This window comes from Felis catus, chromosome E2 (assembly GCF_018350175.1).
Source record: "Felis catus isolate Fca126 chromosome E2, F.catus_Fca126_mat1.0, whole genome shotgun sequence".
In the NCBI taxonomy this organism is placed as follows: Eukaryota; Metazoa; Chordata; class Mammalia; order Carnivora; family Felidae; genus Felis; species Felis catus.
Window position 1 is genome coordinate 3,207,643 of NC_058382.1, and position 18,341 is coordinate 3,225,983.

At 54.4% G+C, this 18,341-nt stretch overlaps 1 protein-coding gene and 1 pseudogene across 3 annotated transcripts; one reads left to right on the forward strand and one right to left on the reverse strand.

Annotated features, from left to right (window-relative positions):
- Positions 1–3,489: 3,489 nt before the first annotated feature.
- HSPBP1 (HSPA (Hsp70) binding protein 1) lies at positions 3,490–16,093 on the forward strand. Of its 3 annotated transcripts, none has more exons than XM_006940834.5 (8): positions 3,490–3,724; positions 4,076–4,373; positions 6,090–6,294; positions 8,669–8,893; positions 11,680–11,835; positions 11,946–12,042; positions 12,583–12,694; positions 15,786–16,093. In XM_006940834.5, exons 2-8 carry the CDS (start codon positions 4,170–4,172, stop codon positions 15,858–15,860), a joined length of 1,074 nt encoding a protein of 357 aa, XP_006940896.2. In that variant the 5' UTR covers positions 3,490–3,724; positions 4,076–4,169; the 3' UTR covers positions 15,861–16,093. The 3 variants fall into 3 exon arrangements, with proteins under 3 accessions (XP_006940896.2, XP_011287864.2, XP_011287863.2); XM_011289562.4 differs by having other exon boundaries at positions 3,491–3,724; positions 4,079–4,373; XM_011289561.4 differs by lacking the exon at positions 3,490–3,724 and having other exon boundaries at positions 4,020–4,373.
- On the reverse strand, positions 7,535–8,165 carry LOC101085590 (annotated as a pseudogene).
- Positions 16,094–18,341: the final 2,248 nt, after the last annotated feature.

Sequence of the window (18,341 nt, forward strand, 5' to 3'; positions counted from 1 at the left end):
CAGGAGGGGAGAGGGTGGAGGCCAGGCGAGGGAGAGACGTGCGGAGCAGAGACCGGGGCCGAGACGGGGCTACACAAAAGGAGATGAAGTCGGGCACAGAGGCAGACGGCGAGAGAGATGCGGACCAGCAGACCGGCTGGCGCGAGGCAGGGACAGGGGCAGAGCCGGGGGAGTCCGACGCGGAGAGGCAGAGACGGGGGGAAAAGAGGGAGAGAGTCGGCCGGCCGGGGAGACGGAGACAGATGTGCAGAAACGCAGATGTGATGGAGAAGGGGAGAGGGGATGAGGGGGAGAGACAGCGACACAGAACCAGGGAGAGGCACAGGTGAGGGGAAGAGACAGGGAGGTGAGGGGGAGAGATAGAGAGGAACAGAGAGACAGAGACAGAGAGAGGGGAGGATGTAGAGGCGAGGCCCAGGGAGAAGAAGGGCAGCCAGAAAGATGAAGGGTCAGAGCGCAGGAGGGAAGTGGGAGAGACAGGTGGACTGGGATGAGGCGGCAGGTAAAAGAACAGACAGGTGGAGGGACAGAGACCGAGACGAAGAAAGACAGGGCTATGGAGAGGGACAAAGAAGGAGAGAGCTGGGGACCGGAAAAGAACCGTGGGGTCCCTACAGGGGGGAGGGCTACGTGCTGGGGAAGACGGGGGCACAGAAAGAGGGAGACAGGCAGAGAGAGGGAAAGAATTTGGGGGTTGCCGAACCAGGCCCCCAAGCCTGCCCACCCAGGCCTCCTTCTCCCTCTAGTATCAGGGCCGCGTATCCACCCACAGCCCAGGTGCACCTTCTCAGATTTTCTTGGTTCTATTCCCCCTTTTAGGATCCTCAGTACTCCACAAAGAAACTTCCAGAACCCCCTCAGGTCCCTGTGTATGTTTTGAGACCCCTGAATATTCTTTGTGCCCACCATAGGGTCCCCTCAATCTTCATGTGGGCCTCCATACAATTCTGCATGCCCACTATAGCACATCCACGGATCTGTGCTCAGGTAGATGTCCACATAATCCAGGACTCCTGTATCAGGTACCCAAAGGTGTTAGACACCCGTTTAGTCCCCAAGTCCCCTATAAAGTGGACCCAAGAGCTTTAGTCTCCTAGACAACTGCCTTCATTCTGTAAACCTTTATTTAACACCAAATCTGAATGCTGGCCCTGTCCACATGGTGAGGGGACACCAGGGAACCACACCAACAAAGATCTTTGCCCCGTGGAGCTTCCACGGCAGTGGACACAGCAGGTGATAAACAAGATAAGCGAAGTGTATGTTTTGACAGTCAAATCTCTGGAGACAAGTGCCGAGGAGCAGATGAGGGGTGTGGGAAGTGTTTGTTGGGTGGAGTAGGATTTTTTAAGCGGTGCCAAGAAAGACTTCTCCAGTGAGGGAACACTGAAGGAAAATGAAGGTCAGAGCTGTGTGGACAAAGTACCTTCCACGCAGGGGACAGCGAGTGCAAAGGCCCTACGGTGCATGGTGGGAACCTCGAAGGGTCAGTGTGGCTGGAGGAGCAAGAGAGGGGGAGAGACAGAAAATGAGGTGAGGAGGCAGATCATATAGGAGCCTATTAGAAGCAGGGTGACCATATGCCTGGTATTCTGTGATTATCGTCATCACCATCATTATTTGGTATTCTGTAATTATTATTGAGGTCTTTTGCACTCTGAAGTCTCGCTATGCATTGAAAATTGTATGATCACCCTACTCATAAGGTCATCATAAGGACTATGGCTTTTGTAGGGTACCTGGGGAGTTTTCCTGTAGGCCAGCATTATATTATACGTATATTAACACACACAGTGTTATGTATAATTACACGTTGTATTTACATAGGTTGTATGGTACCATGCATAATAACGTATTGTAAATAATAGAAATCGACTTGTACATGGGTGTATGTGAGGATGGTAGGCTGAATAACAGCCCCCAGAGATGCCCACATCCTAATTTCCCAGAACCTGGGCCTATGTCACCTTATGTAGCAAAAGAGACTTTGCAGATGTGACTGAGTTGAAGCTCTGGAGACGGGCAGATGATCCTGGTTATCTGGGTGGGCCCTGTAGGTGATCGCAAGGATCCTTGTGAAAGGGTGGCAGGGGACGGTCAGAGTCAGAGGAGATGGGACCGAGACAGCAGAAGCCAATGTGATGTAGCCACAACCCAAGGAATGCGGGTGGTCTCTGGAAGACAGAAAAGGCAGGCAGATTTTCTCCTAGACCCTCGAGAAGGAACGCAGTCCTGCTGCTACCTTGATTCTAACTGAGTAAGAACCATTTTGGACTTCAGACCACCAGAACTGTAAGATAATAAATCTGTGTTGTTTTAAGCCACCAAGTTTTTCGTAATTTATTTTTTAAATGTTTATTTGTTTATTTTTTTTGAGAGAGAGAAAGAGCGTGAGTGGGGGAGGGGCAGAAAGAAAGGGAGAGAGAGAATCCCAAGCAGACTCCATCACTGTCAGCGCAGAGCCCTATGCAGCGCTTGACGCAGGGACCCCCGAAGGGCTCCATCACACGAATTGAAGAGTCCATGCTTAACCGACTGAGGCACCCAGGCGCTTCTTTCATAATTTGTTAAAGGCAGCAATAGAAAGACATACAATAGGGTACAGGGCGTGAGGGTGGCGGTAGGAGCCCAGACCCCTGATAGCTATTTTGCTCAGTGCTACAAACACCGCCCGCGGGTGCCCAGGGCTTTTACGTTGTCTCTCCAATTCTGTCCCCAATACAACCTCGCACACTCCTGGCGCAGCAGGATGTGCAATCCGTGTGCGACTGTGGCCGCCACCTGAGCTGAGTACAACCTTCTCCTAGCGGGGCAGGGCGGGGCCCCTAATGGAAGACTAGAACCAGGGGTTAAGCCCAGCTCGAGGCAGATAGCTCTACAGACCAGGCATATTCCCAGACCCGGGCCCCACGCATGGCGCACAGAACCGGCAAGCCTCCGGAACCACCTAGTCCGAGCATTTTGCTTTGGCTGCGGCCTTCAGGAATCCCCGCGTCCTGTGCACCTGGCAGGACCCAGGGAAGATTCCAAGAGGTAGAGGCTGGGTGATAATAGGTGTCCGCACGCCCTGCAGCGGTAACAAGGGAGCCCCCTTTGACGACTGGGGAAACTGAGGCCAGGAGCGGGGTGGAATGGGCCAAAGGCTGCTTACATCAAATGTTAGGGGTGAGAACCTAGGGCTCCAGTAAAAGATGCAGCAGGTGTCCAGGTGCAGGGGAAAAGGCCCTAGGGTGAGAGACCTGCACAACCTGCAAGTAGGGGGTGGGGCCTAACGGGGAGCGGCCCGCTCACCGGCACGCGGCGGGGCTCAGGGGAGGGGTGGAGTCAAGCTGGGAGAGGCCGAAAGGCCCAGAACAGGGGCGGAGCGTGAGGTGGCAGGGCGGGGCGAGAACATCGGTGTGGGCGGAGCTACAGTGTGGGCGGGGCGAAGCCACGGCAGGGGTGGAGCTTGCAAGGAGGACTAGGGGACGCGGCTCCTAAGGGGCGAGATCTGGGTCGGGGCGGAGCTTAGGCTGAGAATGAAGCGGGGGGCGGGGCCGGCCGCCTTATCCGGCCAGGTGGGAAGGGCTTAAGAGCCGGAAAGCCTCCTGGATCAAGGTTGGGAGGGTGCGCCGGGAACTTCCGGGCGAGTTTGGCGCATTTCCGGTCAAGATGGCGGCGCCCAGCAGAGTCAGGTGCGGGCGACTCTGTCTTTAGTAGCGGCGGCGACTCACAGCCCGGGGAGGTGAGTCTTGGGTTAGGGAGGTCCGTCTCGCTCTGGCTCCTCTCTTTGGAGAGGAAGGAGAGGGGATTTGTTGCTAAGGCGTCCAAAGGGGGGGCTTGTTGCCAAGGAGGCAGGGCAGTGGGGTTGCTAAGAGACGGGAACGCACTTAGGGGCGATGGGGGAGGGGGTTGCTAGGTTGCTAGTTGGAGTGGGTGGGGCCTGTTGCGAGGGAGGAAGGAGGGGCGTGTGACTTTGGGGAAGGGTCCTGTGGGTCTGCAGGAAGGAAAGAGGGCTGTGGCTATGGTGGGTGCGGGCGGAGTGGTTTGGGGTCATGGGCGGGCGCCCAGCTCCCCTAAAACGCCGCCTTCTCAGCAGACCCCCAGGAGTCGACCCGACGGGACGCCAGAGCTACCTCAGCGGTGGCCACCCGCTCTCCCAGACACATTCTTCCCTTCACAAACAGCCCATGGCGGACCAAGGCTCTGGGGGCAGCCGCCTCCCCCTGGCGCTGCCCCCGGCCTCCCAGGGTTGCTCCTCAGGGGGCGGCGGCTCCTCGGCCGGGAACTCGAGCCATCCTCCGCCCCCGCGAAACCTCCAAGGCCTGCTGCAGATGGCTATCACGGCGGGCTCTCAGGAACCAGAGCCCCCTCCAGAGCCCATGAGTGAAGAGGTAAAGGGTGGGGATCCCGGAGGTGGGGAGAGGGGGTAGGTGGGACAGAAATCTCTCGGGAAGTGCGTCCTGGGCAGGGGCGGGAGTCCAGGTGTGAGGGCATAGCGGGCTGTGTTTGTGCCAAGTGGGGTTATGGTAGACTGGAGGTCAGATCTCAGAAGTGCCTGCGAGGGCAGATCCCTGGATCCCAGCATCCCGTCGAGGTGCAGAGTTGCACAGTAGCTTTGTGGTGAGAAGGGAAAGGGAGCCGGGCAGACCTGGTTTCGGCAGTATCCAGCTGTGTGACCTTGGGTATGGCACTTCACCTCTCTGAGCAGCAGGTTCTTTATTTGCAAGTTGATGATGACGCTAAGAATAACAGCACTTCATAGGGTATTTCTGAGGTTCCCGTTTAAGTAGGGGTCCACACAGCGCCGGGCAGTGTTCCTGAAGACAGCAGGCTGTTCTCATCAAGAGTGCAGGCTCTGGGGACAGACACTTAGGTTTGACGTTAGGCTTTGTGGGTGGCCGACACTGTGACCTTGGGCAAGTCACAGCCTTTCTGGGCCTCGGTTTTCTCATCTGTGAAGTGGGGATAGCGATACTCACCTGGGAGGGTTTTCTTGGAGATTAGTTAGCAATACTGGTTATATGTGAGGTTTAGTGGCCCATGGTGATTATAGTATACAAAATATTGTGCTAATCCAGTGATGTCATTGAACGTTTAGGACAATGAGGTAGGAATAGGCACAGAAGGATTAACATCTTGCCCAAATTCATCCAGGACTTGTGACTACAGAGCCCGCATATGAGCACTAACAGACCTGGTGGGGAAAAAAAAAAAACAAACAAGAAATCAGTGGCCAGCTCTCAGCTGTCATCTCACTTGACCTAATAGGCAGCATTTGATTCCTACCCATCTCCTTAATCTCTTTCTTCATTTGTTTTCTAGAACAACAGTGTCCTGGTTTTATCCTTACTCACTGGCTCTCCTTCCCTCTCCTCTGCTGGTTCTTCCTCATTCTCCAGCCTCTGAATGAATGCGTACCCCAGGGCTCTCCTCTTACCTACCTGTGCTCACTTCCTTTGTGAACTCATGTTGTGTTGAGACTTCCCCCTGACCACTCTCAGATTTATATCTCTAGACCGGTGGTTCTGATATTACCTCTCTGCGGACATTTGACAACCAGCGGAGACATGTTTAGTTGTTCAACTCGGGGCAGGGGGTGGGCTGCTGGCATCTAGTAGGTAGAGACCAGGGCAGCTGCTTGCCGCTCAACATCGTCCAGTGTACCCACCCCCAACAGAACCATCCAGCTCAGAGCGTCGGTAGAGCCAAGTTGGGAAAGCCAGGTCTAGGCTGGACCTCCTCTCTGAGCTCCAGCATTTCGCCTTGGGTGTGTAATAGATCTCTCAAGCTGAACGTGTTGAAAAATGAGCTCCAATCTCCACTCCTCATGTTCCATACCTGCTTCCCCTCCCGTTTTCCCCATCTCCTTCTAGTTGCTCAGGACAGAGAGCTAGGAGTGCCTTCTTTCCCACCCCGTTGCCACTCTCTCCGTAAATCTCGTGTCTAGAAAGTTGTGAATAGAAAAGACGCTCAACGGAAACCTGTTGATTGGAGGAGCAGTCAGCTCCCGAATGTTGGCCGTTATTAGCAACAACTGTTAGGCGTGAACGAATTACTGACAGAGGGTTGCTTCTTTCCCCACCCTCCTGCCCGGTCTCGCGCCCCAGAGGCGTCAGTGGCTGCAGGAGGCCATGTCCGCCGCCTTCCGGGGCCAGCGGGAGGAGGTGGAGCAGATGAAGAACTGCCTCCGCGTGCTGTCCCAGCCTACACCCTCCTTGGCTGGGGAGGCCGAACTGGCCGCTGACCAGCAGGAGCGTGAGGGGGCCCTGGAGCTGCTGGCCGACCTGTGTGAGAACATGGACAATGCTGCAGGTACGCCCCGGGCTGCCCACCCCCGCCTCCAGGGTCCTGCCCCTTCTCCCTGGTCTCCCCTCTGTCTCTTCCCTCCTCTGCAGCCCCGGGTCCCTCTGTGTCTTAGCCCCTGTGCTTCCTTTCGGGGATCACACTGTCGGCCTCTCCCCTACCCTCCCGGCCTCCAGCCTCTCCCTCTCTAGTCTGGTCCCAGATGTGACTGCCCTGTCTCTTCCTGCCTGGTCCCCTTGTCATCAGGAGGGGACCTTCTCTCACCCCACCAGCCCGGCGGCACGTCTGCCTCCCCGATATCCTCCCAAATTGGTCATTTCTCCCTAGTCTCTTGCGTGTGCACTGTCACTCCCCGGAACATGAGTGAGGAGGTGGTTCGGGGCAGGACGGTCAGAGAGGGTCTCCCCGAGGGGTGCCTTTTGGTCAGAGGCCTGAAGCGGTGGAGTGAGTTATGAGATTAGCTCTGGAAAAAGCTAATGGGGTATGGCCAGTGCAAAGGCCCTGAGGTGGGAACATACCTGGGACGTGCAGGAACAGCAGTAGGGCCAACAGGCCAGAATGGAGTGAGCGAAGGGCGGGAGGTGGGAGGGGACGCTGGGTGTGGAGGGCCTTGCAGGCCAGAGTCGGTGCTGGGGTTTTGTTCTAAATGCCAAGGAGCTGGTAGGAGGAGGCCATTCTACTTTCAGTCGCAGGGGCATAATATAGTCATTGAGGGTGTGGATTTGTCTTTTCTGGCCGTTTCACGTCAATGGAATCATAGAATATGTGGCCTCCGAGTGGACGTTTTCAAGGGTTTTCCATGTGGGAGCCTGTAACTGGAACTTTATTCCTCTCTGGAGCAACCTATTGTGTGGACAGGTCACGGGTTTGCTTATCCATTCATCAGTTAATGGACATTGGGGTCATTTCCCCCATTGCTTATGAGAATACTGCCCTCGTGAACATTGGTGCAAGTGTCTGTTTGAGTCTGTGCTTTCCACGGTTTTGGGTCTTTATGTAGGAGTGGTCACATGACAACGCTGCGTTTGACTTCTCGAGGAACCACCAAGCTCGCTGAGACCACTTTATTTATAAGAACGGGTGCTGGGCCGTAGTTTGCCGAGCCCTGGTCTAGTATGAGGTACTCCCACACGGAGATTGGAGGTCATTACCGGAATTCAGTGGGCTGCAGCCTGGGACCCCAAGCCCCCAAACGCTGACATTTATTTTTTCTGTTTTTACTTTTATTTGCATGTATTTCATGCAGCATTTACTCCCGGGCCATAAGTTTTTGTTTCTTCTGGGATATCTTTTTCTTCTGTGCAACCTCCTCTTCTGGTTTAGGAACAATCTGCTCTTTTTCAGTAAGGATCATCTCAAGGTGGCAGGGAGAGCTCATGCATGGGCTAATCCGACCATGAGCCCTGTAAGTTCTACGCCGCATTTCGGGGGCTTTGTTCACCTGGATGTGCTCAATGACCAGAGAATCTACATCTAAACCCTTACGTTCAGCATTGCTCTCTGCATTTTTAAGCACGTGCAGTAAAAATTCGGCACTCTTTTTGGGCCACCGACCCTGTGTCCAGCCCCACTGTTTGGCCTGGGCACACCTACCAACTCCACCATTGTAGCGTCGGAATGGCACACATTGCTTCTGCAAAGTGACATCTTTCAGATACTTGGTGGCCTTTCGGATATGCATACCGATACTTGGTGGCCTTTCGGATATGCATTCTTGATGGCCTGGGCAGTTTCCCGTGTGTTCTTAGAGTGAACACGAAGATTTGAACCTCTTGATTTGCATGATTTTGTCGGGTTTTCCGGGTCAAGTGAATAGCGAACCATTTTCAGAGATCACCTCAGGCCGCTTACGGGAAGAGAAACGCTGACATTTTTGAGACCTCGGAGGGATGCCCGGTTGGGTGCCGGGAGGAAGCCCGCACTTGAGGCAGGCTCCCCTGGGAGGCAGCCTCACCCTCCAGCCTCACCTGGCGTATTAACTTGTGAGGGTGGCAGTAACAAAGCACCACAGAATGGGAGGCTTGAACAGACTTGTGTCGCCTCACACCTCTGGAGACTGGAAGTCTGAGATCCACGTGTGGGCAGGGTCAGTTTCTCCTGGGCTCGGGTCTCCTTGGTTTGCAGGTGGCCGCCTTCTCCCCGTGTCCACACGTGGTCTTCCCTGCGTGCATGTCTGTGTCCTGATCTCTTATAAGGACACTGGTCGTACCAGATTAGCACCCACCCTGATGACCTCACTCTACCTGGGTGATTTCTTAAAAGGCCCTGTTTCCCCATACGTTACATCCTTGGACACTCGGGGCTTCAGCATACGAATGTTGGGGGGGAGGGCACAGCTCAGCCCCTAGCACCTGAACTCTCGTCTCCCCTCTCTCTGGCACAGACTTCTGCCAGCTGTCAGGCATGCACCTGCTGGTGGGCCGGTACCTGGAGGCAGGGCCCGCGGGGCTGCGGTGGCGGGCGGCACAGCTCATCGGCACCTGCAGCCAGAACGTGGCGGCCATCCAGGAGCAGGTGCTGGGCCTGGGCGCCCTGCGCAAGTTGCTGCGGCTTCTCGACCGGGACTCCTCCGACTTGGTGCGCGTGAAGGCCCTGTTCGCCATCTCCTGTGAGTGTCGGGGGGGCTGCGGGGAGGCGCACAGATCCTGCTGGGATCTGCCTGGGGGCAGGTGGAGGGGGACCTGAACGTTCAGTTATGCCCATTACCCGTTGAGACTCTGTGCTGGGTGCCAGGACTGGGTGGTGAGCTTGCCAACCCCTGTCACTCAGAGAGCCAGACCCTAGTGCCACGGGAATGCTGCTCAACAGGTCAGAGTCGTCAGTCTCTGTTGCCCTTCCTTGTCGTGAGGAGGGGGCCGTCCTTGCCTGAGAGGGTGCCCTCCACCCATTAGAGATACCAGTGGCTCTCACTCACGCTGCCTCCTGAGGAACAGGTGCCTGGATGGGGCTGATGCCGACACCTGTGGGGCACTCTCTGTGTGCCAGGCCCCACGCCAAGCCTGGGCGAGCATTAGCTTGCTTAGCCCGCACACACACCGTCGGAGGTAGGGAGACTGAATCTGCGTCAAGGACAGACCAGGTCAGGTAGCCTAAGTGACAACCCAGGCGCCCTGCAAGGATGTGCAGGTGCGCGGTGGGAGCCCAGGCAGTGCCCTCCACCATGCGCTGGGCCCCCGTCTATGTGTGCGCCATGCTGGGGGCCCCCATTTGACGGTTTCTTTCTGTCTTTTTTTTTTTTTTTTGAATAAGCTTTGTTGGGATGAAATTCACAGGCTATAGAATTCATCCTTTTGTTTATTTTTAAAACAGTTTTAATGTTTATTTATTTTGAGAGACAGAAAGAGAGAGGGAGGCAGAGGATGAGAAGCAGGCTCTGAGCTGTCAAGCGCAGAGCCTGACTTGGGGCTCGAACCTGTGAACTGTGAGATCATGACCTGAGCCGAAGTCAGATGCTTAACCGACTGAGCCACCCAGACACCCCGTCATCCCTTTGAAGTGCACAGTTTAGTGTATTCTCAAGGCTGTGCAACCGTCACCGCTGTCGAACTCCAGAACATTTCCATCGCTCCCAAGAGAAGCCCCACGCCTGTTAGCGGCCCCTCTGCGCCCCCTTTCCTCCGGCCCCTGGCAGCCACCCAGCAGCCTGCTTACTGCGCGCATAGATTTGCCTGCCCCGGACATGTGGCAGAAGTCATACACCGCATGGCCTTTTGCATCTGGCTTCTTTCACTGAGCGTCGTTCTCCAGGCGCGTCTGCGTTTATAGCACGTACCACCGCCTCGTTCGCTTGCGTGGCTGAATAGTACATCATTCGTGAATGGACTACGTTCTGTTTATTCCTTCATCACTCGCATGGCAGGTGGTTTCTACCTTTGGCTGTGTGAACGGTCCCACCGTGGACCACGTGGGCAAGGTTTTGAGCGGACGCGTGTCTTCATCGCTCTCGGGTGCGCACGCCTGGGCGCGGGCGCGCGGGGTCCTGTGGCCGCTCTGCATTTAACTCTTGGAAGTTGGAGGAGAACCTGTTTCCTCCCCTCACAACACTCGTGATACCAAACGTGTGTGCGGGGGTTTCTACAACAACCAGGTTTCCAACTTGCTGGACACCAGCGGGGTGTTGGACAGTTCCATTCGGACACTAGCTACCCACAGATGGCACACCTTCCACAGGTTAAGGGCTCAGCTCTATGAGACTGCCCTGCTTCAGACACCAGTGGAGAGTTTGGGCGTCCCTTACTTCTTCGTTACTGGCTACGTATTGGTGGTTCCCATGACGCCCCTCCTCGGCCTCGATAACTTGCCAGAATAGCTCACAGAGCTCAAGGAAATACCTATGTTTAATGACTTATTATAAAGGATGTGATAAAGGATACAGATGAACATCCAGATGAAGAGGGACATGGGACGAGGTCTAGAAGGGTCCTGAGGACAGGAGCTTCTGCCCCTAAGGAGTTGGGGTGTGCCATCCTCCTGAATTCACTAACCCAGAGGCTCTCCGAACCCCACAGTTCAGGGATTTTTTTAAGTTGTAGAAACCCCACACAAACTTAAAAAGCACAAGCAGGGGGAGGGGCAGAGAGAGAGAGAGAGAGAGAGAGAGAGAGAGAGAGAGAGAGAATCCCAAGCAGCCTCCACACTGTCAGCAGAGAGCCCGACTTGGGGCTAAAACTCATGAATTGTGAGATCATGACCTGAGCCGTAATCAGGAGTCAGACACTTAACCGACTGAGCCACCCAGGCGCCCCGAGGGATTTTTATGGAGGCTTTCTCATGTAGGCGTGATGGATCATTGATTTCACTTCCAGTCCCTCTCTCCTTTCTGGAGGATGGGAGGTGGGGCTGGAAGTTCCAAGTTTCTAATCATAGGTTGGTCTTTCTGATAAGTAAACCCCACCCAGTAGTCCACCCAGAGTCACCTCATTAGAACAAAAGATGCTCCTATCACCCAGAAACTTCCAAGGGTTTTGAGACGTTGGTGTCAGGAAAGGGGGCAGAGACCAAGTATGTATTTAGTATGTCACAGTGGCCCCAGGAGAAGAACAGGGAGGCTAGGAAGAAAGGGATTGTGGCAAGGGTGCGGGAAAGAGTCCTGGAGGAGGTGGCATCTGGAGAGTCACCTGCAAAACTGGGGAGACAGATGGACAGGCAGACCTTGGGTGGCTTGGCCACAAAGGGTGGACAGAGAGACTCAGTTCCCCAGAGGTCCTGAGAGCCAGAGCAGGATGGGGAAGAGGTGGGTCAGTGTTGTCTTCTAATAGCTTGTGTTAATCATCTCTCAGTAAAAAGAAATACCTAAAAAAAAAATAATGCTTATGAAGCGCGGGACCCTAGAAGTTGATGTTGATGGTGGTGACTGTGACCTCGAGGTTCCTCCCCCCGCTTGTCTCCCCCCAGGCCTGGTCCGGGAGCAGGAGGCTGGGCTGCTGCAGTTCCTGCGCCTGGACGGCTTCTCCGTGTTGATGCGGGCCATGCAGCAGCAGGTGCAGAAGCTCAAGGTCAAGTCGGCATTCCTGCTGCAGAACCTGCTGGTGGGCCACCCCGAACACAAAGGTGGGGCAGCCAGGGCAGAGGGCCCAGGGATGGTCCCAAAGGGAGGGTGGGCGGTGTGTGGGGGGGAGGGGTGTGGACTGCCCCTCTGACCCCCAAGACCCTTCCCCCAGGGACCCTGTGCTCCATGGGGATGGTCCAGCAGCTGGTGGCCCTGATCCGGACAGAACACAGCCCCTTCCATGAGCATGTGCTTGGAGCCCTGTGCAGGTATGCTGGGGCCTCCGAGAGGGTGAGGCCTGCGCCAGGCGCCCCCCACCCCCCACCTCCTGGGCTGGCACCGCTGGGCTCCCGCCCACCAGCCTCCTCCCTGATGGGATTCGGGAGCTTGGGCCTTTCCCACAGAGGGGGCAGGCATCATTGTGCTGGCCCTCCCTGAGCAGTAGTTTCCTCACTTGTAGGGGCTGACACGGCAGCCTGGGAGGAGGGGCAGAGGCTTACCCCGCTCCCCCCACACACGGTACCGGCAGATTAGTGTCTGCACGAGAGGACACGGGGAGCAGCCCGTCACGCAGGCGGCAGCTCCCGCGTGCCGAGCGGGCTCCAGGCCAGGCTCTGTGCCAGGTGCCTTGTTTTGTGCCAGTCTCATCGGAGTCCCTGGGGTGGCGTGGGGACGGCGTGAGGTCTGCATCCGGATGGGGAAACTGAGGCCCAGCGTGGGGAACTGTCTTGCCTGGGCTCCTGTGGGAGCAGCGCGGGGGCGGGCCTGTGTAGAGTGGGGTCCCAAGGATTGCTCTCCTGTCCCCGCAGCCTGGTGACAGACTTCCCCCAGGGCGTGCGGGAGTGCCGGGAGCCCGAGCTGGGCCTGGAGGAGCTGCTCCGTCACCGCGTCCAGCTGCTACAGCAGCACGAGGAGTACCAGGTATGGCCCGTGGGCGTGGCTGCGGCACCTGCTGCGTCCTTCCTGTGTCTCTTGCCGCGTGCCTCGTGCTCTGAGCTAGCGCTGCTGCACGGGCGAATGGGAGCCCGGGGTGCCGTAAGGGGTTAGTTAGCAGTCATTTATTTATAGCCAAATCGTATAGTTATTTACATCCTGTCAGAGTTTTAACAATTAATCTTTATTAGATTGCTAAATAACAAGTCTGATAAGTAGCAACCAATGAGATAATTGAATAAGAAACGAGATAAGTAACTCGTGTATTTAATTAGGTAATAAGTAACAAGTGATAACTCAGATAATTAATCAGGAACAAATAAGTGATAAAGAGCAACTAATTAAATATTCGTACAGTTGTTTAATTATTTAAGTGATTTAGCTGATAATTAAACGTGTCACACTCCAGGGACAACTGTTCGACTGAGTCCGTTCCTCTGTGACACTGTCGAGAGTTCACAGAGGTGCTGGGAGTGAGGAGCAGGGATGACCAGGAGAGGCACAGTGTCCACTCCTAGGGGATTGCCCCGACCTCATCACAGGGACACGTGGAAACATGTGCCCACGGATCGTGGGGTCCACGGAGCCCCAACCCGGCCTGGGCTCACTTCCAGCTGGGGAGTGCTTTAGTTGTTGCATTCGATCCCTGAGCCGCCTGCGTGGCAGGTGATACCACGGCCTACTGGTGAGGACCCTCCTGGTGAGACAGGTCTCCTATGAACTGACCACCACTCCTTTTGCCTTTTTTTTTGTTGTTCCAAAAAAAAAGTCTGTTAGCTCTATTTGGTTTTAATTTTTCTTTTAACATTTATTTATTTTTGAGAGGAGACAGAGCACAAGCAGGGGAGGGGCAGAGGGAGAGAGGGAGACACAGACTCAGAAGCAGGCTCCAGGCTCTGACCTGTCAGCACGGAGTCTGATGAGGGTCTCGAACTCACGAGCCGTGAGGTCATGAGCTGAGCTGAAGTCGGATGCTCAACCGACTGAGCCACCCAGGCGCCCCACTTAACAGTTCTATTGAGGTATAAGTGTCATGTAATAAACCACTTACTTGAAGTGTGCGACGTGAGAAGCTTAGACAGGTGTATCCACAGGATACACCTGTGGAAACCTTCATTCTTCCTCGCCTCCCTTTGTCGGGGGCAGCTCAGCCATGTGCCAGGCCCTGATCTGGGCGCTGGGGGTTTGGGGAGGAGCAAAAGGGTACAGCCTTTGCTCTCACGGGGGCTCAGGGGTGATAAACATGCAGACACGCAGAAATACATATTTACAAGTACATGTATACCTTGTGTGTGCGTGTATATGTGCATGCATAATACATGCAGTGTCTGTGTATGTGTGATTTAACACGGATAGTATGACATCAGGAGGTTACAAGTACATTGACGGAAAAAACGTGAGGGGGCAGAGAAGACGGGGCAGTGATGCGTTAGATCTGGTGCCATATCAGTTTCCTATGGCTGCTCTAACAGTACCACAGACTGGGTGGCTTAACGCAGGGAGGTATGCTCTCGCCGTTCTGGGGACTAGAAGTCTGAAGGCAAGGTGTCGGCAGGGCCGTGCTCCCTCTGAAGGTTCTAGGGGAATAATCCTTCCGCTTCCAGCTGCTAGTAGTTGCTGGCAATCTTTGGCTTGTGGATGTGCCGGTCCAGTTTCTGCCTCCATTTTCACATGGGCCTTCTTCTGTGTCTGTGTGTCTGTCTTGGAAATCTTTCCAGATACTTAGAGGTCTGCTTTAATTTCAGCATAATTGAATGACGCAGTTGGCATGATATCCCGTAAGGTGATTCTGTCATGACTTAGTCCTCTTTTGTAGGTAAATTTAAGAGTTAAATTTCATGAATGCTTTCTTGCAAAAAGGTCCTGTAGTCATGTGGTTCAAAAGTGAAGCTGCATAGGAGGGTAAGCAGTGAAAAGTCTCCCCGCTGCCCTTGTCTTTAACCACCCAGTGCTTCCCCCAGTTCTGTGTGCGCCCTTCCTCAGATGGTCTATGCACACGAGCAAATGTGCGTGTAAATTTTCCTCTTCCTGTGCCCCTTTTGTGCACAACCGACCTGTTCTGACCACTCTTCTGTTCCCTGCCCCATTCCCTTTCATAACGTCTCAGGGAGGGGTGCAGGAGGAGTATGTTGTGTGTTGGTGGCCCTGGCTTTTTCCTGTTTCCTTTGAGAGCTGCAAGGTAGGTCGCTTCTTCCGCATCATGACCCCTGTTAACGGACATGCTGGTTGTTGCTACCACTCTGCTAAAGGAATAACCTTTTTACCTGTTACTTAATATGCATGAATATGGCTATAGGACAATTTCCAGAGAGGGAAAAGCGGCCAGGTTAAGGTAGGTTAAAGTGAAGGTACAGAGTTAGGGGCCGTTTTGTTAGCTATTGCCAAGTTGCTCTCTATAAGGGGGGAACCAGTTGATGAGGGTGCCCAAGGGTCCCTTAAGCCATTTGGTCTTTTTCCAAGCCGACTGGTGAAAAGTAGTATTCCAGACCGGTTTACGTTTGCGTTTCTGCAGTGAGTAACGTCGGACAGCTTTCCTTTCTCGTGAACTGCTCATTCGTATCCTGTGCCCATTCGTCTACAGGGTGGTGGTTTTTATAATCGATTTATTTTAAAGCTCTTGAAGCATTAAATATGTTAGCCTTTTCAGACGAGTTGCAAATATTTTTCACCCCAAACTGTTGTTTTTCTTTCCTTTTTTGTTTCTGGCATCTTTTTGCCAAGCAGAACCCTTTCAGGTTCATACAGTCCAGTCTTTCAGTGGTGTTTGTACCTGTGGAAGGGGTTTTAGTTTTAAGTGGTGATTAGTAGGGGTCGGTGGTACCTGGGAGTTAGGGCGCAAGGAGCTGAGGGGAGGACTCACCAGTGGGGTTTGATGGAGGCTGCGCGGCCCCTGGTTCTAGGTCAGTAGTCCGGGCACAGGGGAGAATGACGGATCCCGCTGGCATGGATCTCCGCTGAGATCTGAGGACCCTGGGAGACTTCTGGGGCAGGCAGTGCGGAGGGCAGAGACCCCGAAGCAGGGGTGGGCCTCTGCACTCAGGACTCCGCCTCTTGTCCCCCCACCCCCACCCCCATCCAGGAGGAGCTGGAGTTCTGTGAAAAGCTGCTACAGACCTGTTTCTCCAGCCCGACGGACGACAGCATGGATCGGTGAAACCTGGTGGCTTATCGCCTGTTTCCGTGGAGCCCCAGGCCTCCTGCCTCCCAAGCGAGAGCAGGGCCTTACTGGTGCATGGCCAGGGCGTGCCAGCCGGTCTCTGCTCAGCCCCCTGCAGGGGCACCAGGGAAGGCTCTGGCTCCCTGGATCTCACCTCTTGTGCTCTCACGCCCTTCCTCCTTCTTGTGTCCACACTGTTCTAATAAAGGTGTTTCTCTTCCTCCAGCTCATTCACTGCAGCCTTTGTTACCTCCCCTAGAGGATAGTTGGGGGGTGGGGCACGATCTTACAGGACCGAGGGAGCCACGGAGGAGGAGAGGGCAGCGGGAGGAACCTGGAAAGAAAAGTGCTGCTCCCTAAAATCCAGAGCCATCGTGTCTCATCTTCTCAGGCCCTCTTGAGAGGGAGTGTGGTGGACACCCGCCCTCCCTTTTGACCATCCAGCGTCGCCGGTTTCTCCATCAGAAGAACCCCCCCACGTTTGATGTCCAAAGGGCCTGCCCGGAGGCGGGAGCCATGTCACTTCCCAGCATCCCGTGCTGAGGCATGTCACGTGACGTCAGCCCCACCAATTAGAGCCCACCGCGCGGCTTCTGGGCGCGGGAGATGGGGGGAAGGCGGGAGCAGGTGCACCGCGGCCAGCCCGAAGCGCTCTACTTGCCCAGGGCTTGGGCATGGGCCTTGCTCCCGGCTGCAAAGCACTGAGAGATCCCCAGCCTTATCAGATATTGGGGCCGGAGACAGGTCTCACCCCCTTTCATAAATTCCTTGTCAGCTCAACCAAGTCTGGTCGTGTGCAACCAAGGCTCGTGACCAGTGCCATTTTTCAGACGAGGAACGTGAGCCCAGGGTGTTGATGCGTGGGCGAATTCACACAGCTAGGTTTCAGACCCAGGCTGGCTTCAAAGCTGTGCTCCTCCTGTACCCTGGTCTCCTAGCTCCATTTCGTACACGCTAATTCCTCTCGTGTGGCATTTACTCGTACTCTTGGGATTTGGGATGGCCCAATTATTTCACCCTTCTTCCCAAGTTCAGGATAAATTGAAAGGTAGCTACAGAATCCAAGAATTGGAGCTCAAGTATCACGTTTATTACCATTATGGCCAGAGAAAGTAGCTTTAGTCTTGCTGCTACCCCACCCAGCGTGAGACATGCTTGCCTGTCTGGTCACAGGCAGCACTGGACAAGCAGAGGCCTCCCCTTGGGTGCCGCAGGCCGCACTGGGCAAGCTGGCTCTAAGACAGGGAGGGCTGGCGTGAGCCACGATGCCCGTCCAATCTGGCAAATTGTTCCTCAGCCCCTAAAGGGGTTGGAGAGGCCAGGGGAGACACACTAAGCAATGGAAGTACCTCCGTGTGGAAATGTGAACAGTGGGGAATGAGCGTTGTCACCAGACACTTTAAGCGCCTTCCAATTTTTTACGCATAACAGCATCGCCAACCTGTGAGTCCTGATAGGGGGGAGACGCAGATTTTGGTCTTTAAAGCTGCTGCAGCTTCCCAGGTTCTTCCAGACTGACCATGTCAACTTCTCAGGTTTCTTTTGCTGGTTGAAAAGGGCTACCCCTCGTCTCTCAGTTCCTCAGCTTATGTGTTAAAATAATATGGCAACTGTGCAAACATGTAACAAAGCAAGCAAAATGCTGAGTAAAAGACAAAAGAATGTGACTGAAGAAAAGACGACTGAGGAACAGAAGGAAATGCATCACAACTGCTTCAAGCTGAGTTACAATAGGAACCTGGGTCCATTTTAAAACAACCCCCCCCCCAAAACAAAAACAAAAACAAATCCCCAGACACCTGGGTGGCTCAGACTTTGGCTCAGATCATGATCCCACAGCTGGTTGGTTCAAGCCCCATGTCAGGCTCTGTGCTGACAGCTCAGAACCTGGAGCCTGCTTCAGATTCTGTCTCCCCCACCTCTCTGCCCATCCTCCATTCTTTCGCTCTCTCAAAAATAAATGTTTCAAAAAATTGAAGAAACAAGTAACAAAAAACAAATCCCCAGTGATGAAAAGGTTAAGATTGGCAAAACTAAGGAAACAAACAGAGGACTATGGTGGATTGTTCAGGAAATATTTACTCCCTCCCATTCCACCTCCGTAAGAGAAGTACACTTATCCACTCTGTTGGTGTGTGGAATTTATGTGCCTGCTCCCCATAACTTTGGGCTTGATTGTGTGACTTGCTTTGACCAATGGATGGTGGCAGATATGAGGCAACCTGAGACTTGAAATGCACTAACAGATGGGCCCGACCTGGGCTGCTTCTCCCTTTCCTTGTGAGATGGTGCCCTGGGTAGCCCATGGTGCCAGAATACGAGAGACATGGGAAACAGAACCAACTTTGCCAAACTTCACATTGGCCAGCTCCAAGCTGTGAAAATGATAGATACATGCTGCTGAGGTTGTGATTGTTACACAGCAGCAGATAACTGATACAAGGGCCAAAAATTAGCTCGTGCAGCAAATCCACTGGA